Here is a 23829-nt window from a genome sequence, read left to right as displayed (position 1 = left end):
GGATAGGAGGCAGATGGTTCATTTACACTGTGACTTAAACCTTGTTTCTTTTGCAAATTTGGTGTCTGTTCACAATAATGAGCTACAGGTGAGCTGGGAACCAGGTAGTCGAAAGGAAAAACTATTTTAGAGCTGTATCTCCTTCTCTGCCTGACTTCTGGTTTGGCACCACACCCAATCCTTGGATGCATTCAAAGATTCCCTGTCAACTTCTCCCCTCAGTCAAATAAATCTCCACTTTCTTTGTTTATTTAATCAGCTTAATAGGATGATTAAAAGTTGAAATATATGACAAGTCTGTTCTGCTTTAATGTTTTGGTTTTTTTCATTTATAGCCTGCTTCAGAAGTTGTTGGCTTAAAGGAATGTAATAGCTCCTGCATGAAATTAAGTGCTTCCTTTTGTTAAGGGGATGCCCATGAATGCTTTTTTTTTTTTCATTGTTATTACTATTAACCAAAGAAGGTCAGTTTGGTTTTGAATCAGCTGTTTCACTCTAGAGAAGAGCCAAACTCTTATCAGGCTTCATGCTAAGAGATGTAGGAAAACAGAGTTTAAACACTCAGTGACTTTTTCATTATTAAGTACAAAGCTGTTGGTTCCAAATAGCAGCATTGAGCTCAGCTTTGCTATCCACCAGCTGCCCTTTCCAATAATGACTCCACGACTAGTAGTTAGCAAGAAGAATTTTATTTAGGACTCATGTTTTGATAAGATTTAAGACTATTAAAAAAACCAAAATCCCAAATGACAAGCGCTGCTAAGTAGGTAGTTAACCGATTACAAAGCACAGATCTAAAACAGCACACATTTTCGGAGAAACTGCACAACGTAAGCCCTTGGGGGACAGGCTCGAGTAAAACGAAATGGGGTTTGCAAATTCATTGAAATTAGGTGAAGCATTCGAGAGCCATCACCATTTAAAGAAATTGATGAGCCCTTGTCTGTATGTGCAAGGCCATGGCATTAATCATTCACACAGACAGGAATGGACTACAGTTTTCAAACAGGATTTTCTGAGGGGTGTTGGGTGGTTTGGAAGATCTGTTGTTATAGCTGGTGTTGCATATAGTTAGGTAAAGGTACACGTATACAGCTCTCCCAGCTCTCCCTACACCCAGTTACTACAATGTGTCTATCTCATCCCATAGGCAGTCCTGGTTTCAGCTGACACTGACCAACTCTTGAGACTTCAGTCAGTTCATCTGGCATCTTCCTGAGACAAGGTTGAGGTTAAGATGCCAGTCTGAATCCAAGCTATCCAGAGCAAGTCATGTCCCTCTCCTTCCTGTCCATGTCTCAGTTTCCTGATCTATGCAAAATACAAGAGACAGATCTGTCTTGTAGAGTTGTCACGAGAGAGAAGCAAAGAAACATTTGCAAGATGAAATTAATGAAAAGTCCCATTGGATTTCATTTACTATTGGATTTGGGGGAAGTCCGGACTAGTTGCTATTTTTGTAGCTTTCAACTCCAGCATGCATTTCTTGGCTTCTTCCTCTCCCACCATTAAGGTCTGATCCTGCCACCTTTTACTGGCAAGAGTAAACGCTACCCTTGGCAACTGTGTCATTGATTGCTATGCAAAAAACTCACATTACATAGGGTATTGGGAGTGAATAAAGATTGCAGGCTCAGATTTACAAAGGCTGCAGTTAACATGGCTCAGTGAGAGTTTGTTCCCATCTCTCAACCCTGGGCTGCCCCGGAGTGCAGGTCTGCATGCTCAGGACTGGTGTCCTTCAGATAAGCAGTTCACCAGAGCTCCCTTGTCCTGCCCATCTCTAGTGGCTGCTGTCCAAAAAGAGCTTAAAAAGATCCCAGTGTAACTTTCCCAGAAGAGATGACACCTCGATGCCTTTGCCAATGTTTCCCTGTCTCTGTAACACAAGGGCCGTGTGTGAGCTGAGTGCATGATGACTTCCAGAGTTTAACTATGCAGGGCCAGATTGTGTCCTTGGTTTAGGGGCTCTGCAGAGATAAACCTCCTCACTGCCACCACTGTCATCAAACATCACTCCAGGCAGTGTCTGGGTGGTGGTCCATGGGATGAAGCCCACTCTCAAAGCCAGGCTCCTCTGACACCCATTTGTGGATCCTCTGCATTGAGTCTGCATTAAGACGTTGCCTGACTCCAAAGTCTGGACTTCTCCCTGCCCACCAGAAAAAAAAAAAAAAAAAAAAAAAAAAAAAAAAAAAAAAAAAAAAAAAAAAAAAAAAAAAAAAAAAAGAAAGATGGCATGCTGGGATATTTACCAGGTAACTCAGTATTGGCCTAAATCCTCACCTCTGTGGCTGCTGTTGTGCTGTACTTGCTCCAGCCCAGGTTCTCACTGTTCCAGCTCTTCCTCAGCACGGGTGAGTTCTGCAGCAGAAAGCAAAGATATGGGAGATCCCATGCTTGGATCTCTCCTTCACCATGCAACACTGGTATAGCCTATCAGTATTGGAGGTAGGCTACTAAATTTGCAGCTCTGTAAGCCTGCTTTGGTTTAGCAGCTCTTTAGTACTAGTGAAAGGCAGGAGGGCATCTTAGAGACAATCACTAATTCCCTCTATTCTTCCCCAAATCATAAGATCCTCTCCCTCCTCCTCCTCCTCCATTCAAGGGGGAGATTGTCTGTCTCCACAACCACAGCAGTTGGCTGTTCATTCACAGACTAACTGCTCCAGCTCTCTGCCTTATTGCTATTCAGATTCCTTTCCCCATCCCATCAGGCACCAATCCAGCAAAAGATGTCGGCTGGTTAGCAGAATCATCTGGGAAAAGTTGGGAGACCCTTAACAGACTTCCCCTTCCCATTGCCAGCCCCCTGCTACTAATTCAGATAGTCCCCAAAGCACTGGGGGTTTATTTTAGTTTCCTTTCTCTTTGTCTGTTTTCTTGTTGTGTTTTTTTTTTTTTTTTTTTTTTTTTTTTTTTTTTTTTTTTTTTTTTTTTTTTTTTTTTTTTTTTTTTTTTTTTTTTTTTTTTTTTTTTTTTTTTTTTTTTTTTTTTTTTTTTTTTTTTTTTTTTTTTTTTTTTTCTCCCGGACCCAGCTGCATCTCTGCAAATTCGATCTCCAAAATGGAAGCTTGGCTGAGCTGGAAGCTGTCAGCACCGATGGTTAGTAGCTGGCTGCAGCCACTTGCCAGAAAAGGGGGAAGATGAGTCCCTAGGCATCAAGGCAGCATGAAAAGCGACTACATCTAAATACTTCAGCACATGATTTCTTTCCCATTACTTTGATTCAAATCTCCCTTAATCCTCAGCTGCATTAATGCAGTTAGTAGGTTATGAGTGCCGCATGTGGATGCCACTGGATTTGATTCCTTCACACAATTGGTTGGTAAATAATTTAGTACCAGTTTTGCCTGGAACAGGACCTGAAAATAGCCAGGCTGCTTATAGCTTCTGCTTTCTCTCTTCCCACGTTTTTCCCCCTCACAAGCACCAGGGGGTTGTTTGTGCAAGCACAGCCTGGCAGAGACTGCCATTTTATATGTCACAGCTTCCTCCTGACCCTGCTCATCAGAATCTCTCTTACTTTCTAGAAGAGAGGGGAGGGGAGGAGTGGGGTCAGGCCAGAGAGCTGGAGCTACAGACAAGAAAGCACCTGAACACTCCTGACTCGGAGTCTGCAAACAGTAAGGATTTGCTCCAAATTCTTCCACCAGACACAGTTTTTCCTTTACATCTGGCACTTTTGAAATAGTGGTGTATTCATTTATTTGAGATTCCTGAACTTCTTAAACTCAGTCTAAGGTAGACATGGCAAAGGCAGACAGAAAATGGTAATAACAAGGAAGGAATTTCTGAGTTTGGAAAAAGTCCTGGATGAGCAAGGAAAAAAGAATTCCACTGAAATGGCCAGGACTGTCTGGGATGGACCAAATTCCAAGTGTTGTGATTTTTCTTTGGGCACAGACATAATAGTATCCCTAATAATGTCCCTCATTCCCTTTCATTTCTTGCCACAAAGCTATCTCTTCTTACCCGCTACTGACCATGGTGCACCACACTGTCTACTGTTTCCCACCCTTCCACTTCATACCAGACACCACCCTCCTCATCCACGCAGGACTGAGTTTCACCCACCAGAGATGTGCTGTGGAGCAGACTATGAATCCCTACACCTCATCATTGCTCCTGGTTCTGCTGAGGTTCCACTTGATCTGAACTGTGGGGCATTTTCCCTCTCCTAACCCTATGAAATACTTATAAAGACAGGAGATGACCTCATAGGTGTTTTTGTGAGACTCGCTTGACTAATACCTGTGAAAGCAGTGTTGGGGACAGAAGAAACCATGGACAAAATTTGCTGTTGAATGTTCTTCTAAAGAGAGGCTCTGGTTCAAACAAGTTGCACGCAGAAGCTGATGGGTGAAATATTTCAGTTTGGGGTATTCAGGAGATTGGACTAGATGAGAGATGTCCAGATTCTTGATTTTCTGCTGACTGTTAAAGTAAATGTTGTTGGGATCTCTCCCACTTGCTGAGGCCAACGAACATGGAGCACCTTGTGTTACCAAAGTCTCTTAGCTTCCAAAACAGGGTGTTCATATCCACACTGCACATTGAGGATGGTCTTTGGCCTATCTTAATTTCCTAACTATTCAGGAGATTGTTTAGCAGAATACTAGGTAATGTAGACAAAAATACACCCCATGGGCCATTATAACAGTATAAGAATATGAATTACCAAGCTTCAGTGGCAGGGACAATTTCTGGTCACTATTTAATATACTGCAATAGGCCAGGACCATTTTGAACCTGAGTCAGGTATTCAGGGTGCCAGACTAATGCATTCATGTTTGCACAGCCCTCGACTTGACCTGATACATCGCAAAGGAGCAGGCTAGGGGTCGTGCTCCCCTCCTCAGACACAAACTGTCCTAGTACATTGCATTTTGGTTGGTATGCCAGCCAGTCAGCCTGCCCAGCTGCAAATAAACCTGACTGTTAACCAGACCCCAGGACCAGGCTGTCCATCAGATGTTTTTTGGAGTCTCTTTGAATTTCATGACTGCTTGCAAGCCCCCACCTCTCCACCCCAGCCCCCACACTTGGTTTTGCAAATGCCTATTATAAGACTCTGCATGGGCATATGAAGTTAGCAGGGCTTTGTCTGTGAGGTGTCATTTATTAATATCAGGATTTAATTATACAGCATAGCCCCAGAAAAATGAAAGCTGTTTATGCCCTGCACCGCCCCAATGCCACATCATTGTGTGTCAGGGCTTTCACTTGCTTTTATCTGCTTTGTCCCCTTGCTTTGCCTCTTTCCTGCTTGCAATTTCTTTCACCCAATCAGTCTGAGGTGTTTTGCAGACACACTGCAGGAGAGATCCCCATGCTCAGTGAGGTGCAATAACCATTTCATAGAAGGGAACACTGAGGCACGAAGAAATTAAGGTCAGAAAGTTCATCCTCAGGTGTTTAAATGCAGCAACCTTCTTCAGCACTTAGGGACCAGAGGAGTGACCTGCTTGTCAAAGATGGTACCGCTGCGTGTTTGCAGATCCCGCTGGCTTCTGCACGAGCAATGGTTGCTTAGCAACTTTGAGATGAAGGCCAACTATTTTGATGTCTGAATAAGGATTCAGGCATTTAATTTCAGGGACCCACATTTGAAAACACTGGCATAGGAGAGTAGATGAAGGTCGTATGCAGAGACGGTGACTGAGTAGTAGGGGCAGAACTGATCTTGCTCCTCAACGCCCATTTGAACCAGGAGCACCCACTCGCTCTCTCTCTCTAGAGATGTTTTGGACCTTCAGTGTTAGGAATCACCCTTTCTGTCCTGGCATGGCTAAAGCTGGCTCCTGGGAACAGAGTATTTGTGGAAACGGGTCAGGTGCTTTCAAAAATGAGTGTTTGAAATGGCTGTCCACCCTGAGTACCTGTAGCCAAAGCTGGTTTTCCCACCGATGCCTTTGGTGACATGGGCAGCAGAGGGGCCCATGGGATGGTGGTGGGGCACTGAGCTACTTATTAGGAGTCTCCAGCTTCACTCCCAGACCCTTCTTGAGGGTCCCACTTTTGCCCAGTCTGCAAAATGGGGATAGTGATGCTTCAGCTGCCTGCGCCAAGAGCTTTGAGAGGCTTGTTTTCCTCCTACAAACGCTACGCGAGATCTAAATAGCAGTGTTATTTCTAGTGTGTTATCCTGATAGCGTGAGAGGCATAAACAAGATCCGCATTTGCTGATGGTGACTCACTGTGAGCCTTTGAGGGTTGTGTGGAAGGGCTTGCTCTGATGTTTTTGCTGCTCTGAGATAGATTATTGATTCTCTTTATCTGGTGTTCGTCTTACAAACCCAAGGTGATGAGCATCCTGTTAGTTTCAAGAACACTGGTGCTATTTTTCCACTGCTTCAAGGGACACAGAATATGATCCAAGTACCCTCAAATGGGCAAAAAAACAGGTCAACCTGGTTCATATCAATTAAACTTCCAACTCCAGGGGAAGGCTAAAAAGTAAGATTGGATAACAAAAGCAGACCTTGTCCAGTGAGAGGATTGGGAATTTTCCACTAAATTGTATTTTGCTTGGCTCGGGTGGCTTCTTTTGTTGCTAAGTTTATTAGGAAATGTCAGATCATTGAAAACAGTGTCTTTCACCTGGGGAAAAAAAAAAAAAATCCAGACAGATATCTCAGAAAATTGTCAAAATGTTGTATTTTGATATTGCTGCTAAGAAAAAAATCCTGATCTTTCCAGTTATAAAACAATTTGTTATTTTAGAAATGTAAGCTTATTCCCAGGTAATTAATGTAAGAAAATGTTTGGAATCTAACCGATCTATATATACAGCTATCAAGATACAAAAATAAGGATTTGGCTTTAACACAATAGGGATTTCACCATTCTTCTTGATCCGTAGCAGAAAAAGGTCTCTCCAGCAGCAGCTGCAACATCAACATTCCTTCCTTTGTAACAAACCCTCCGGCCAAAAAATGCTATATGCAAAATTTACCACACCTCTTTACAAAAAACCTGGCTCAGCTCTCCCCCTCACCCCACCTTCTGCCTGTCTTGAAAGCCATAAATATGAAGAGGCCAGCTGAACTTAACTGCAAAATACCCACTTGCAAACAGGTGTAACAAAAGGGCGAGTCTGAAATGAGCGCTCTGCAGAAAGGAGAGGGAGGCAGGAGGTGGGGTGGGGGGCGGGAAGGGGGGAAAGGGAAAAAAAAACCCACATGATTGAAGGCCTTATAAATGTAAATAGTTTGGCAAAAAGGGTTTAGCAGCCCTGGGTAGAAGATTGCACTTGGTGTTCCAAGGCCCTTATTTTCCAAATCGCAGCGCTGGAGCCCTTTCGAAGCTGGTCCTTGTGTTTGCTTTTTCAATCAGTGAATATCAGGTTGTGTCTTTTTTTTTTTTTAATCTCTGCACTCGGATGTGCCAGGCTAAAATGAAACCTCAGAGAGGGAGATAGAATGTGAGCTGTGCTCTGGACCTTTGAAAGAGCTCATCCCCGCTGCCTTTATTGCTACTTATTTATGAATCTCCCCCTCCCGACCCCCCTTCCTCACCAAGCCCCATCTCTTGTTTTCCTCAGCAAATCCCACCTTCCCTTTCGGATTTTTTTTTTCCCCCCCCCTCTACATTCATCTATATATTTTACACCCAGTAAGTCAATCAGTTTCAAATTATTGGTCCCTGAGACAGATGTTTGGTGAGTCATTTAGCTGCGCGAAGTTCTTCAGACAGTTTGCTCTTCCACCTCCTGTTCATTTAAAGCATCTTTTGAGGCTGATTTTTCCTTTTCAAAATGTCTTTAACTGCCGAACGTTTGCTCCCACCGGGCAGTCTAATGATGTTGGACACAATATGTGTGAACATCTCTTTAGAGGCCATCTCCCCTAGGCTACATTCTTGTCTATAAAATCATTGTTTATTTAGTCCTTAGGCCTAGGAACCATCTGCAGTCCCCATGGCTCCTGTTGTTTTTAAAGTCCTATTAAGTTTCTGCACTTCTCCTCAGAGCATTATTTTATTTCTAAACAACCACAGACAACTTCCTGTCAACACGGCTTCTGCCAGGCAAATTAGAGATGACAGTTTCATTCTTCCGACTATGGCGAGCTCTCATCTGATGTTATTTAATGTGAAAAACAACTGTTATATAGAGAGTGCTTTAAAAACAATGAGGAGAAAAAAAAATAATAATAATAATTTTAAAAGAGAAGATGGGAGAGGTTGGCCCAGAGACTCTGGGTTAAGGTGCTCAGACAGCATTTGCCAGTCAGGAAAACATAAGGGATTGGAAGGCTCTATATAATGGTCATAACAAAAGAGAATCAATGAGTGTTGACTTGATGTCATTTCCAATCTTTCTTTTCCTGACAGGAACGGAAAACATTTTGCTTGGTTTTGTAGGGTTTATTTTTGCTTTCCCTCCTTGCTGTCTTTCCCCACCTCCTATTCCCCTCCTTTGCTGAGTAAGCACTCAGGGCCAAGGAGAGCGGCTGAGCCCTGTCCCCAGAGGGAGACCCCCTCCTGCTCAGCTGCTCTTGGCCTCAACACCCAGGAGCTATAAGCTGACATCCGGGACACCAAAATCAACCCTTGGTTGACCAGCATCTCAGAAGCAGGATGTTCTCAGCATCGAGAGGCACCTCCCCCTTGCAAAGCACTCTGTGTAGGACTTTGTCCCTGTGACTTAGCAGAGGAGCCTCACTTAAAACAGCTCTGGGTAGAAAAAGATAAAGTCACTGTGTGAATGTTAGTGCCAGGAGAGGGATATCTGAGCAGCTACCTCTACTCTAGCCCCAGACTTCCTCTTGCTCTGCAGGCAAGTGAACTAGCATAACTCACGCCCACACATCTAGAAATACTCTTCTCCCTAAAACCAGCTGGCATCATCCATTTTTCCTACTGGGAAAGATTCCTGGCTTGTTGTACCCCCCCAAACTCTGCCCAGGTATTGCCTGTGAGAGTGCTAGCTGGCCAGGGCTAGCACCATGCCAGTTCTGTACACTAGTAGCAAAACAATAGGGACGACCAGAGCATAACACCTGAGCCCAAGCCTCCCTCCTTGGACAATGAGACAACCATGGTGTTTTGACCTTCCCCAGCTTCTAGAACTACCCCTAGGAACAATAAACTGCTGGCTATGGCTTCATGCTGACTGCTGTTGATAAAAGTATAATCAGGGAGAAAGTGAAAAATCAGTAAGAAAAAGAGGCAACCTGTGTGACCTCTGTGAACCAGCCAACATTTTACTGCATCAGTTTTGCCACCTGCAGATCAGCTGTGATAGTTGGGTAGGGAGGCTGCATTCAGTTGCGTTCATAAGGCTCTTCAAGACATGCAGGGAGAGGACTGTAAATGGAAGTGGTTAGAAGGGGCTGGTGTGTTTTGGGAGGAAACCACACTACAATAATGCTGTGGCTCTGCAGTCGAGCACTCAGACATCAGGAAAGGAGGTTAAGATTGCTTCTGTAATCTTAACTCTGCCTTCTTCTGAATATGCATCATAATAAGGTTGTCAACCAAACCCTTACTTGGTGGAAGTCTGTGTAACTCCATTGAAGTTTAAAAAAGTGTGAAATTATATTGCATTATATTAGCAAAGAAACAGCACATCACACTACTGAGAAAAGAGGCTGACATCAATGGAGCTATGCTGATCGACACCAGATGAATAGCTGCCTTTTACAGCAATCATAGGTTGGTTTTTCAGATAGTATGATATTGCTTCAGGTGAGTGTTTCTGCAACCTTAGCTGTAACGTTGCCATATTTCCACAACCTGTTTGTCTCCTTGAATGCTCACACTGTTTTTGCTCTGTCAGAGCAGTCCACGCTATCCTTATCAACTTACATGGTTTATCTTCTCCCTATGGATTGTATTCTAATCACCTGGGCTCCTACCATCTAGTCTGAATTTGCTTTTGAAACAGCAGGGTAGCCTTACTGAGGTACAATTCAGGGGGATATGGCAATTCCATTACTATGAAGCTCATTTAGCTGCACACTTGGGTGGTCTATATACTCCAGTAAATTTTCACTGTTTATGCTGCGGCTGTGAATAATCTCTTGAGTGCTGTTCTGTTCCAGATAGGTTTTCATCCCATCCTCAGCACCGGCGTAGTAGTGTGCCTTCCAGTCATGCATTAAGCGATGTGACCAGTTTCTCTCCAGTGCAGCCTCTTCTGTCATTTTCTTCTCAGCAGGGCAAATTTAGGTACATGATCACTTTGGTTTTGTTGGGTTTGTTTTTGAAGGCTGTCTCAATGTCTACACTTGAGGTGTGCAGTAGAGAAGGCAAGCCGAGGAAGCATCCCTAGTTCTACAGCTGAAAGATGGCTGCAGTCTGTGATGACCTTAGCTTTTGTGGGAACTGCTTCTACAGAGCCCTTGAGAAACCTTTGACTGTGCTGCAAGCTTTTGGTGTTTCAGAGCTGACATTGTCATTCAGAACCCCTTACTCCAGCAGGAAGTTCTTGTTCGTATGGCTTCAGGCGAATATGCAGGATATTTAGAGGCCAAATGCCTACAGGCTAAGGAGTGCAGTAATGGGGCTCTTCTCCAGTGCTCTTCAGAAGAGCTGGGGACTTCTGGCCCGAGGGCACAAGCTCAGAAAAAATTGTTCGTTCCACAGGAAGAGGTAGTCGAGGGGATTTGCAGAACTAACTCTCTGTCTCCACTCCTTGTTCCTCCATCCCAAAGGTATAGGAACCCTTCACAGATACAGAGTGGGTTCAGTAACACTGGTTTCACTCCCTGAGGTGTACTGACATTCAGTCCTTCTCTCTGCAACAGCGTCCTCAAATGACCCTAGCAAGTCTCTTAGGGTGGGGGTCATCTGGTTTAATTTAGGTATCATGAAATTTTATTTGTGACTGAGCTAGTCACCTAAGGCCCTCTTTAGAGCCAGCAGAGAGGAAAAGGTAATTCCAGATGGCAGTTCACCTCCTCCTAAAAACAAGACAGGGCAATTGACTTCTGGAGGAGCCTGTTTCACTCCACAGAGCCGTGGGACACCACCTGTAACTTGGTGATGACGGGCTGAATCTCAGCCATGGCCTCTCTTGTGGGACCTACAACATGGAGAGCAGATCACAGAGTCCTACCTCACGCAGGGTTAAGGAGGAGAAATCCTTTAGAGAGAGAAAGGGTGCATTCCCATCCTGGGAAGGAGCTGTGGAGGAGAAGAATTAGTGTATCGGTATCCAAGTGAGACGGGATATGTTGTGAGGATGGGGTGGGAATGCTGTGATGAGTAGTCGCGTGGATCTGTTCCACTGCGCAGCCAAACGATGGGTGCATCTTCAAACAAGCTTCTCCAGATACCAGTGATGTCTCCACACATGACATCCAGTCGTTCCCTTTATGTAAGGGAGAAGAGAGGGGGAAAGAAGGGGACAAATGGGGAAGGAAGGAAATTAGTTTGAGCCATTACAATTGAACCCAGACGGTATTTGGATGTGACTGCAATTAAAACGGAAGGTCTTTTAGATGTAGGAAAGAAATCCTGGCTCATAGAGTCCGTGGAGAATGCAGTATTCAGTAATCACCGAGGCAGGCATACATTATAAATATATCTGTAACTACTGGGATAGGTGTGAAAATGTAATTAACTGGAAACCTACTGAGTTTAAATGGACTTTTAGTTGTTTCAGGTTTTTTTTCTTCTTCTTTAGCCCTTCCCCCTCCCATTCTTAAGTTAAGTTTAGACTTGTGGGTCCTCTAACTCCCACTGGCACAGTGTAATTTAACAAAGGTTGTTCTAGCCGAATTTGAAATTAATAATTTCAAATAGGCAAATCAATGATATTTAAAAGCTCCCTCCTGTGTGTTTGTACAATCTGCACAGGTATAAAAGCTAATCACATCTTGCTGGGGAAGAACATTTGTTATCGGTTTTAAGTAGAGCTTGGCAGTTTGGGGGGATTAAACACCATGTTTCTTCCAAAGTGTGCGTGTGCCTCTGTAATTTAATATCTCTCATTAACTTAGTGCTGGAGAAGGGTGTCAGTGCCGACAGGGAGGAGCCAGCCAGCCCCCTGAGAGACCATCCATTTTGCATCACCATGAGATTTGCAAATAGAAGGAAGGGGACATAGAAGGGATCATGCAGGATCAGAAACAGACAGTTAAAAATAAGGTTTCTGAGGGTATTGTTTGGTTGGACAGTGAAGGGCTAGGTTTGGATCACCCAGCAGCCATCCAGGAGGATGCCAAAACACAGACTTCCTTCAAATATCCCTGCAAATGCCATGTTAGATCAGCTCCAGCAGTCCTTGTTGTCCTTTGTCGTGATCATAGCACTTTCAAATATCACATACCTCACGAAAAAGCATCAGAAAAATTGTGGACTCCACACTTTTCATAAGAGCATTTCTTTCTAACACCATTAATTTATTTTTAACATCCACCTCGAACTAAGATATTGTTAAACCACTATCCACATTTGTTCTGTTTAATATAATTTTGAATGGTATTACTATCTGCAAATACTACCCCCTTTCTAAGTCCTTGAAGACCTTCAGCTGCAATAATTTCTTGCAGCAAGGAGTTCCATAGGTCAACTCTGCAGGAGGCAAAATATATCCTATTTCTATGCCAACTCCAATGCATAATTTATTTTCTAGATTAGTATTTTGCCTGTGCTTCTACATGAAAAGATCCCATTCAGCCCAGTGCTGTCTCATATGGAAAAGAAAAGCCAGCTGGCTGTGCTGAAATACTCTTTCAAAAAGTTCCAAGAAGGAGGAAGACTCTCACATTTGTATTCTCCTTGCAACATCTCTTAATAATTTAATTCCCATTAGAAGTGCCTGTGTTGTAGGGGGGGAAAGATTTATAGAGAGATTTCACTCCAGGTTGGGTTTTTGTCTTTCTGTGTTTTCTTGGCATTTATCATGCATGTTTTAATTTGGATCTGAGTCTTGCTACCATCTGGTCATTATTGCAAAGAAATATTCATTTTCTCTGAGTGACATGGGCTTCATTCATCATGGAACTAGCTGATTGCCCCTCAGGTTTTTTTCCCATTACTTGGAATGAAGTCTGAAGATACTTAGCACCAGACATAGCAGCAGTCAATAAAGTTTGCAAAGTTAGTGGCAGCTGGTATCTGGGCAGAGGAAAAATTAAGAGACACTTTTTAGGCCCTGATCCTTCCACTCTTTTCCACATGTCATGCATGGGAAGTGCAGCATCGGAGGCCAAAGCAGCATTGCAGAGGATGGGAAGTGAGCTAACAACTCCATTCCCCGTCACAGTGAAACTTGGAGGTTTTTGCTCTCATCTAAACATGGGGAAGACAAAAGGGAGACAATTTGCCCCAGAAGAATGTTGTGACAGCTACGCTCTGTTTCTCCCACAAAGGGAACAGGCCTCCAAGCAAGACAGCCTCAGAAGCAGTGGGAATTCTTCACTAAGAGGTCTCAAAAGCCATACTTCAAGCTTTGGGGGGAAATTAGACACAATCACTTTTAGCTTCCTACCACGCAAAAGCCTTCCCTGGATGTCTGTCATTACGGACAATGGGCACAGGGCAGTGGGAAGCAAACAGAGGGACTCTTAACTAGTCTTAGGATTATTCAGCGTATGCAGTGACCCACAACGGCATCTGCATACCCTTTGCAAATAAATTGCTTGTGACTATTCTTTTGCTTCCCTGGTACATCCCATGTCCTGTTGTGTAGTTCCCTGGACTAATCCATCTTTGGTTCCCCTTGTTTGCAAACAATCCTTTGTGACACTTACTGCAAAGGCTGTGTGTGTGAGTGGGGGTGGGGGGGTCAAGAGGGTGTCTCAGTCTCTGCATACTGTGAAAGCCAGATGTCAGTCAGAGGCTTGGACTAGACAGTCTGAAGGACTGACACCCCTGAGCATCATCGTTTATGTACCTCTCCAAATGGGGTATAGCTAAAAAAGGCTGTCCAGGGGCAGATGGCAACTTGGGATCAGTCAGGAGCAGAGACAGATGGCAATGTGCGACTGGTTGGAAGACAAGTTATTGCATGAGATTAGCTGGAAATGGATGGGAATTATAAAATGGGACTAGTTGGGAATGTAAGTCTGTACAATTATTTGTAAAGTGCTGAAAATTAGACCACCATCCTAGCTCCCTTGGCAGTCTTGGGCCTACCTACCTTTCCAAGCAGTACAGAACTACACAGATCTGTAGAAAGCAAAGTGACCTCCCAGGGATAAGATCTGGACAACATGATCTCACTGCGACCTCTGGATTTGGTCCTAGAGGTTGGCTTCTTTTTTGGAGAGAACAGGACCGCTGGTAGCAAGCATTGCAGTTTAGTGTTCATCAACGGTTGTCACTGTGCCCAAGGAAATATGTTTAACAGTTTTTGGACACACAGCACATTCTGTTGCACCATGTCTAGGATGGTTTCGAATGGAGCGGCCAACAACTGGAGAAGATGATAGAACAGCTTGCTTCAATTTGGAGCATCTGTGCCAGTGAGATTTTGGGGTTATGAATACCCAGTCTTTCTCCAGCCTAGCAAGGCAGAGAGAGAGAGAACATCTGTGAATTTGCTGGAGGGTAAAACTAAGCCCCATATTGGGTAGAGCAGCCTCAAAACATTGAAATGACTAGAGGAATTTTTCCGGATCAGAATGAATTTCTACTCTTCCCAATCGGTGGCTTGTTTGGAGGCTTTGTTCCTGCTCCAAGTGATTGGAAGTTGGTCAGGTCCCATTACTCCTAGTGAAATCAGTCGTGATATAGTCTAACACAAGCAGGATACTAAACAGAGTATTTATTTATTTATTTATTGACATCAAAGAAGAAGAGCAACAGAATCATCCAGTGGTAAGAGTGAATGGGTAGGAGAGAACCAGGGGCAAGAGAGGCAATAAAAATAGAAGGCAGTCCAGATGTTGACTGCAAACTAAAATACTGCCTTTCCTCTCTACTGATAGCACCGAATGTTATTTTGTGTCTTTGGAATTCATTTTCTGAAAGTGTCTGCATGAGGAACATCTGCTCCCTCAAATCCAGACCTACAATTTGAATAAATTATCAATATCTGGCAGCAGCCCGTTATTAATGGCTAGAGTTTTATAAGATTCTCCAGTATAATAATAGCGAAGCTAGCGGCTGGCATTCCTCCCAGAAAGACTCGTATTTGTCCCATTTTATTCTGTTCTGTTTTCTTTTCTGTTTTTCTCTCTGAAATCACTTTGTTAGATTCACTTTCTGAAAAGCTGTTCCAGTCTAACACATAAGCCTGCAAGTAAAATCATTGTGTTGGAAATTTCTCAATAATTATAAATCCTCTAGAAATAAACTAATAGATATGTCATTCAACAAACAAGACCCTTTTTGATTGCTGCATGTCTTTAGTCATCAAAATGGAATTATTATAGCTGTGTTCATCTAATATGGAAATGCAAGTACAATCTAACTACCTTTCATCAATACCATCAGTCCACATCTTGAGAACTGTTTCAGAGATGTGTGTGCTGAAACTGGTTACAGCAATTACTAAAAAAAAAAAAAAAAAAAAAAAAAAAAAAAAAAAATATCCAAAAAAAAAAAAAAAAAAAGAAAAGCCATTAGTATCCTATAAATCAAAAAGAAAAATGACATCCTCAAACATAAAAGACTCCCCTGAGTGTTTTGCTATTATTACCTATACAAGGTTGCACGTGTGGCTTCAGAAACATCTTCTTCCATCAGGAATTATCAGGTAGTAAGATTTCTCACTTCCATGCAAGAGACAAGTTTTATTAACTTCCTTTTCAGCATATACCCTGGTAATTAATGATGCAGTGCACCTTTGAGGTGTCCTAATGCAGGCCGTTTATCAAAAACTGCAACTGCGCAGAAAGAGGACTGTGTTCTTTCAATATGATAAATCCAAGCGCGCGCTGGGATGTTCTGCATCTCTCTTTTAAGTACAGCCGCTCCTTCTAATTGCAGGGTTTGACTTTCATTGCAAGTTCTGACAAATCACCTTCTGGCAGAGAACCCCTCCCATGCACGTGTAAACGGCCACGCACCAAGAAAAAAGCTAATCGCCTCCCACATTCAGCAGAGCACATGCCTAAACCCGCGGGAAGATCATGCAGCCTAATTTTTGGTGCCACGCTAGGGAGCCTGTGACAAAAGTTGTTTCTCTCTGAGCTTTCTACATCGATGGGGAAGAAGGAGAAGGCAGCAGGGTGCCTGCATGGGCTTTCTGCCCTGTGTTGTCCCCTCAAACTAGCTTCTACTGTTTTGCTCTGTTTATTCCCCAGAGCTTGGCACTAGGAGATGCCTGTTATGATCTCTAGTGCAGGGTCAGAACCTGTGCCACTGAAGTCATCATTACATGTCTGGACTTTTGGCAGGACTAAAACAGTTCTCCCGAGCTGTTTGCAGAGAGGGTGGAGGTATCTGTATTTGGCCCATAGATAAGAGCAGACCATTGAAAAAAGGGCAGAAAAGCAGACTTCAAGGTGCTTTGAATTGGGTGCTGATGAAAAGTTCCGTCATCCCATAAGGAAAAAAAATGTAGAAGAAAATATATAATCATGTCGGCAAATATAGTTGCTGAGCAAGGAGCCTCCAGCCAAGTCTGCAGGGTGCCCTTTGTCACTGCTGTGATTTGCTTAGAAATGCTGGTGCTGATCTAAACACGAGGAAAGGCAGATTTCACAGGAGATTTGCTCACATGCAGGTTCTGCCAACAGAGCTGGACCAAGCAGCACCCTGTGTCCACCGGCTCCCACTGAAGGCAGAGGATGTCTCTGAATGGATATGTAGGTCCTATAGGTGTGGAGACACTGATGAGACTGGCAACCCATCCCCAGTGCCGCCCAAGTACTCAGAGGGCCAGGGAGTCACCAGGACACAGGGACAGCCCTGGAGAGGGGAGTCGCTAGAACAGGCTCTGCACAGCACCCCTCTCTGCATGGGTACGCAGAGCTTTGGGGTGAGTATTGGGGAACTGCATGCCAACATTTTCAAAGTAAATACTCCTTTAGCACATATCCATGCACAATGTCCTAAGGCAGCCCTGTCCTTAGGACAGGTCAGCTGTTTTTCACCCAAAAGCGGTCCCATCTGCGTAGCCTGATTGCTCTATGAACAATGTCAGTCCTGAATGCATGAGCTCCCGTGCTGCCTCAGTGAAAAGCTCAATCTCATGCAGGGATGGTGAAGATGAATTAGTTAATTATGTAAAGTGCTTTGGAGATGAAAAGTGACATCTGAGTGCCAAGTATTACTATTAATTACAAAACTATACCACCTACCAGGTATTATTTCTTCTTTTTTTCCCCTAAATAATGTAGTTCTGAAGTTCAGATAACACCGGCACAAGTCAGTAGGAAACCATAAGACTTCCAGCAAAGAAGAAATATTTCAATCTAAGCAATCCAAAATTTCAGAGGAGCCCATTTTCTCTGTGTCTGCCTGTATTTTACCACCTCCATACCACAGTGTCCCAGTACCAATATCAAATCCTAACAGATTGCAAGTCTTGCATAAAAATCTGCCTTTCCTTCTTCTGGTCTTTTGTGTAGACACCTGAAGCATCTCTGTTCAAAGTCAAAGAAGACATCTCTGTAAGGTTAACAATATGTTTGATTCCTCTTCAGCAAATCACTTACGCATGTACTTAAATAAGCACATGCTTTAGGCTTGAGACAGCTGGGTGCCAAATCTCAATGGAGTCCCAGTTTTACTGAAAGCCAGCGGGGATGGGAAGGAGAGGGAGAGGAGAAATTTTCTCTGAAAATTCAAGCTCACATGAAATGCCGGATTGTGGCATATAAAATGAGAGGAAAAGACTGCAAAATAGGAATTTTTGTACTGTACCAAGCAGGGTATAAACTACATTTCAGACCTGTGTTGATATTTAAACCAGTTTGGTATGTTCTTGCTGGATCATTTCAAAGCTGGACCTCAGGGGCAAAAGCAGCTGATCCTTATTAATTTTGGTCTATTACAATATTTCAACAGACAGACTCCAAAAGTGTTTTGTGAGACAACAGGTAAGTTACAAATTCTGCTGTAGTAATGTATCTTATTAAAAAAGGATGCAGATAATCCAGTCATATATGACAATCCAGGCCAATATTAACTAAAGAACTCGAAACAATACAGTGTATTTCTGCAAGGGGGGAGGAGTTTACTCTGTATGCTCCATACAGCAAGCCAAATTTAATATATTTTGAGAATGAAGCGATCTGTTGAATACACATCTTTGTCCTCTTTTCTTCCCTGCCCCCTCTTTTCCTCTCTCTCCTTGCACAAAATTTGAAGGCATTCATGTAAAATGGCTCTTAGGAATATCACACACAGTTTTATTTATGGTAAATTTATTATAATAAGGATGTTCTCTGTCATTGTCTTACAGATTTATTTATTGTATCACACTTATGAAACTGCTGATATTGATTGTTTCAAGAGGTTGCCTTAAAGGAAGAGGGGGAGAAAAACAACAACAAAAAAGGCCTCACAAATGAAAAGAAATGACCATGTTGCTATCAATTATTTCATAATGAGATATGAGGGGAGAATGTTAAACATTATCTCTAGCATTACAGTTGAACAAACAATATATTTACTGGAAATTATACTCCAATGATGAATGGCTTGTTTTAAAATAGAGGCTTCTCTAATGGGGGCCTTTCTGAGCAGCAGTGACACACAGTCCAACTCACAATTATTACTGCATTTTAATCAAAACTGAATTCCGTATTTCTGCCAGAGAGTGAGAAGAGTGAATCCCATTTGCAAATATCTCTATCCTGATGATCGCCAAACAATAACAAATTGTGAGCTGTCCAAAAATATTCTAGCGATAATGCCATTTGCTAGTAATTAATCCTTTTCCTCCTGCTAAAACCCCTCTTTTGCTTTTTTTCTTGGTGTCTAGGTACATTTTCAATTGCAAGGATTCAATAAAAAGGAATGTAACACTATCTTTTCCCACCACCACCAAACGAGCGCACCCTCCCCCCACACACACACCTCATCTTATGTAGAATAGGGAATTGGATATTAGTCACTGCAGTTTCTAGCTATGACAGACAGTAATTTACCATTTTATTGTGATTCAGTGCCTTGGACAGAGGCACACATTGCCTGTCATGCTGTGTTCATCACCGACTGTAGAGACAAGCGTTGCTTGTCAAATAGTAGAGCCCTTATAATGAGGACACCTAGGTGTAACATAAAAGATTCACAGGCAAAAGGACTTCTTACGGAGGGCTTAAAACCTCTAAAGCAGTGTGAGCTAGTTAGATAATACACAAACTTTAGAAGTGATACAGACAGATATTTTCCCCTTACATCTATTAGGCATACCAAAAACGTTATCAACAGAGCAATATGTAAACCTTTGTGCAAAGTAGGCAGAGCAATTTATTTGCATTATCTCACCGCCCCATAGAAGGGATGAAGGAGAAGATGTGTGTGTGTGTGTGTGTGTGTCACACACAATGAAACCCCACAACCTAAAACAGGTGTGTGCAAGGGAAAGCAAAAACCTTCTACCTTTCAGCAAAGCTGTTGGATAGTTACTGAAGAGATTTCCGATGATTTTCATTTGTCTTCATTTCTAGCAAGCTTGACTCTGCGTGACATTTTTTCATAAAGGGAAAGGTAAGGTGGGCCAGCAGGTTACAGCACACGCGTCATGCTGTAAGCAGCTGTCAAGGGGCAGAAAACTGACACTTGAGATTGGATTAATCCTCCATCAAACCTAATTGGAAATAATGGACTGGATCCTCAGCTGGGATAAAAGAACACAAAACCAGTGTTTTCAGTGAGACTGTCCCCTTTTACCTCCATCAGGAAGCTGCCCGACCCATGCTTTGGCGGTGTGATCACCTGCCTGTTGTTGCCTGCATGCCTCCCAGGGTTGGAGCTGCTCCTCCAAAGTTGCATCCCTTTGGGGTGTCAGAATCCTCTTGGTCAGTTAGCAAAGGGTCTGGACAAAACATGAGGGAAGGTTTGCAGAGCATGTAGGCTATACCTCACCTCATCTGCCAGGTGCTGTTCAGGCCCAGGACTTTGCTTGAGGATGCAGGCAGCTCTGCCAATAGGAAGGGGCTGAGACCCTGCAAGAGGCCTGAGAAGTTGAGTGTAAAGCCAGAGCTACGCTTGGCTTCAGACACTCAGTGCCTGTGGGTACTCAAAGCAACCTCCAAATTGCAGCATGTGCTTCACAGGCTGGGGCCCTCTGTGGGTACAGATCCCTCTCACTTTTTATCCCTCTCCCTCCCACCCCAGCCTAAGTGGGCTTTGTTAGTGTGAGATTGCAAAGTGTCCTTTGAGTGTATACATCCAAGGGTGAGCAGAGTCCTATGTGCATAAGTGGTCCCTGTGTGCAGACTGTACACTTGTCTGTGTGGGAGAAGACAGTGAGAACCATCTTTTCCAGCTGGGATTTCCCTAGGATAGCCCACAACTGGAAACCATGTAAATAAACCCATGACAGCTTTTCACTGGCCAAAGGGACAGCACACTTCCTCAGCAGTCCTTCCCCTGGATGCCCCAAACCAGGGCAGGGACGCACCAGGGCAGTGGAGGGCTCCTGCGGGAGAGGGGAGTTTCCTCCCCTCTCCTCCAGGTCCTTTGTCCTCCCTCTGCTGGGGGTAGGGAGGTGGAAGGAATGAAGCTGGATGCAAATGCTGCTGGATGGAAGTTGTACCACATGCTTTTATGCTTTCCTATTTGCACAGTAATGTGAGCATACACAAGTTCATCTGTGCATTGTAATATGCACATTTTCAGTCTTAGATGCTATGTTACAGAAATCTGCCTCCACACACAGTTCAGCATCTCATTTGCAGGCAAGGTTATGTCTTCCTTTAAGGATAGTTAGAAACACAACCAATTTTAGGTACTAATACAAATTTAGGAAAGTGCATGTTCTAATAAACGTAGTTTAAATGTATTTAGAAGCTGAGGAGTACTTGAACTTTTATATTGCCAGTATCAGATATACATTTGAATATTAGTGAAGCTAAACTGATTGATTGAATTACTTTAAGGAAGGCTGAGACACAAATGCAACATTTTAGTTAATCTTATTACATTTTCATTTACCTTAAGGGAAATCATAACTGCTTGAAAACTGGATATTAAAAATGCCCAGGTAAATTTTTGCAAGATTTTGTTTTATCACTACATGCATAAGTTACATGCTGACATTCATTTGCTAATCCTCTTTCCCATCTTTTGTCCCGCCTCTCCTAAAAAAGAAAACAATATGTGAAATTGAAAAATGGTGCTCACTGAGGGGTTTAAAGACATTTGAAATTTGGAATATATTTTAAAGGTCAATTTCAACAGTAATTATGTTATAGTGGTGAAGCTTTTAGAGAATGCGAAACACAAGATTAATATGTTGCCAGATAGAAAGTGGCAGAAGACTCTATCTTGTGAGTGTATGTGAGTGAGTGAGTACGTGTGTGCGTGCGCATGTTGCTTGTGTTGAAGCTTACAGCCTCCAGCAATACATCAGAACAGCTTTCACAAACACAAGGAACACTTATACACTTTGTACATATATAAAACTTCCACTGATATCAAGGACACATGCAATGAACACAGGCCGGTACTTTTAGTCCCGGAAAGGGATTCCTTATTACAAATTTGCTGTTCCAGTTAATGGCAACAACAGTAGCATCGGCTGATCCTCACTGCAACTGAGAGTCCAGTGAGCAAGGTGCTATATGGTCAGAGAATAAAACCCGTAAAAATACTCATGCACATTTACTTAGTCAAGACAAAGTGAGCCTTTTTCATGCATTTTGAGGGGAACTAGAGATGTGATTAGATCAAATGAAATATTCTGTTTTGTAATGGGTGTCTGTGTACAAAACAAACGTATTTCATTCTTTTTTAATTCTTGGATGGGTGTTTTAACCACAGGATCATCTATGTAACTTTATATTTTGCCAGATGAGTTATTGGCTCATTGTGCATTCCTTGTTGCCTGATAACATAATGTGCCTCAGTTTACTCAATTGAAAAAAGAAAACCCCAAGTCATGACAATGTCAAACATCATATGAGCTTTGAGCTCTTCTGGAGTGAGTTGTGTAAGATGTTTCAGATCCTCTGATGGAAAGCACTGCGTAAAGCATGATGAGAACTTACTCAAAGTAGCCAACAAACTTTTTTCTTACAAAAAAATCACACTGTTGGAGGCAATCCTACCACTCTATGAATGGCATTATTCTGAAAACTCAGTTTAGGCTTTTCATGGTGCAGATGGGCACTTTCATCCCATCAAAGTTTCTCAGTCCTCTGGCTTCTTTTTGGAAATCCAAGCCTGACAGCACATTTCTAAGCTGGAAACAGCCACAGGGTAAATCAGAGAAGTAGCCAACAAACTTTTTTCTTACAAAAAAATCACACTGTTGGAGGCAATCCTACCACTCTATGAATGGCATTATTCTGAAAACTCAGTTTAGGCTTTTCATGGTGCAGATGGGCACTTTCATCCCATCAAAGTTTCTCAGTCCTCTGGCTTCTTTTTGGAAATCCAAGCCTGACAGCACATTTCTAAGCTGGAAACAGCCACAGGGATAAATCAGAGCCTGAGCACAAAGGGAAGTGTTAATACTGTCTAGCTGTAGCTATCTGAAGCAAATCCTGCTAAATCTCGAGGCCTCTGTGTGTCTTTATTCATTATGTAGGGGTGGGATTCATCTCCTTTATTTTTAGCATTTAGAAGTCAGGGGAAGAAGTCTGAGCTGGTTTTCTTTGAGGGCCAGTAAAGAAAAATGGGCAGGCAAAGAGTGTGGATCACCCCGCCGGCAGGTATCCAGATTGTTGTTGCTCTCCCCTGACTACACAGGGAGGCTAAGTGACAAGCTCAAGGTAAGCATCTAACTCTTAGACACTTAATCCTTAGACGAACCTCACCTGTATGCTCCTCACGCCAGATGCTCCCATTTGCATTTAAGTTAGATGCCTAAAGACTCCAAGAAGATGGTAAGCTCCTGTCTCCCCAACAAAGGAGTAAATATGAAGGCAGAGCCCCCATAGCGCAGGCTATGATGGCTCAGGAACCTGCAAGGCACCTGGCCACTGCTGCAAGGCAAAGTAAAACAATAAACCAAAACATGATGTATACTGAGAGAACTAGTCATTTCCCAAAGCACATCATAAATAGTATATTTATAACATTAATTAAATGTCTGCAACTAAAATTATTTATAATAGAGATGTGAACTCAATGGACTATTAGTGAAGTCAGCTTGTTTCATTCCAGAAGGACTGGACAGACTTATTACACTGTATATGAAAGTCTTAAACAGTCGTTGGCTTAAAAAAGTTTCTTTCCAAGATATCTGCATAACACTAATGAATGTGCTATAGAGTATAGCTTATGAGAGAAAACTTAGTTTGTCTTGACTCTTCTCTGACATATTACCCATATAAACAAGAAGAAAAATCCTTACTTGTATCCTAATGAAATAATAATGTACAATGTTAAAGAGAGCTCCAGAAAACCTACAACTTAGTATCTTTTGGGGTTGGGTTTCTCAGCAGAGTGTAAAGCAAAGAGCAACCACAGGACAGAAGGCCAACACGTTGCTGTCTTTATGGGCAACAATGCCTACATCTCTACCTGTAAATAAAACAGTCCAGGATGTTGGCATGAGGCCTGCCCTACAGTTTCCCACACTACTGAGCCATTAGCATATCCCTTGGCAGTTTTGGCCTGTGTCCAAACTGCTCACTAGTCCCTAGATGAGAGCATACATCTTGCCAAGGATCATTCCCAAAAGTAGTGGGAATGAATTTCTACCAGGTTTGTCTCCTTCCACCCTACTCTGTCCTCCACTGCGTTTCCAGCAGACTTTGCATGCTCATGGGTGCTGATACATCCTTACGCCACACCTCATAGTATTAG

The 23829-nt window shown here is 42.9% G+C and overlaps 1 protein-coding gene across 10 annotated transcripts in view; it reads left to right on the top strand.

The window, feature by feature from the left end:
* CELF4 (CUGBP, Elav-like family member 4) overlaps positions 1–23829 on the top strand; it is a 703102-nt gene that overhangs the window by 443399 nt on the left and 235874 nt on the right. For 2 of the 10 annotated variants that reach the window (XM_009275290.1, XM_009275240.1), the window contains exon 4: positions 10429–10441. The exons of the other annotated variants lie outside the window; for them this stretch is intronic. In XM_009275290.1, the coding sequence (XP_009273565.1) occupies positions 10429–10441 (13 nt within the window). The remainder of the gene's footprint in view (positions 1–10428; positions 10442–23829) is intronic. 10 annotated transcript variants of the gene reach the window in all.

Source organism: Aptenodytes forsteri, unplaced genomic scaffold, assembly GCF_000699145.1.
Source record: "Aptenodytes forsteri isolate BGI_AS27 unplaced genomic scaffold, ASM69914v1 Scaffold266, whole genome shotgun sequence".
NCBI classification, from domain to species: Eukaryota; Metazoa; Chordata; class Aves; order Sphenisciformes; family Spheniscidae; genus Aptenodytes; species Aptenodytes forsteri.
This window is presented reverse-complemented; position numbering and strand designations above follow the sequence as displayed.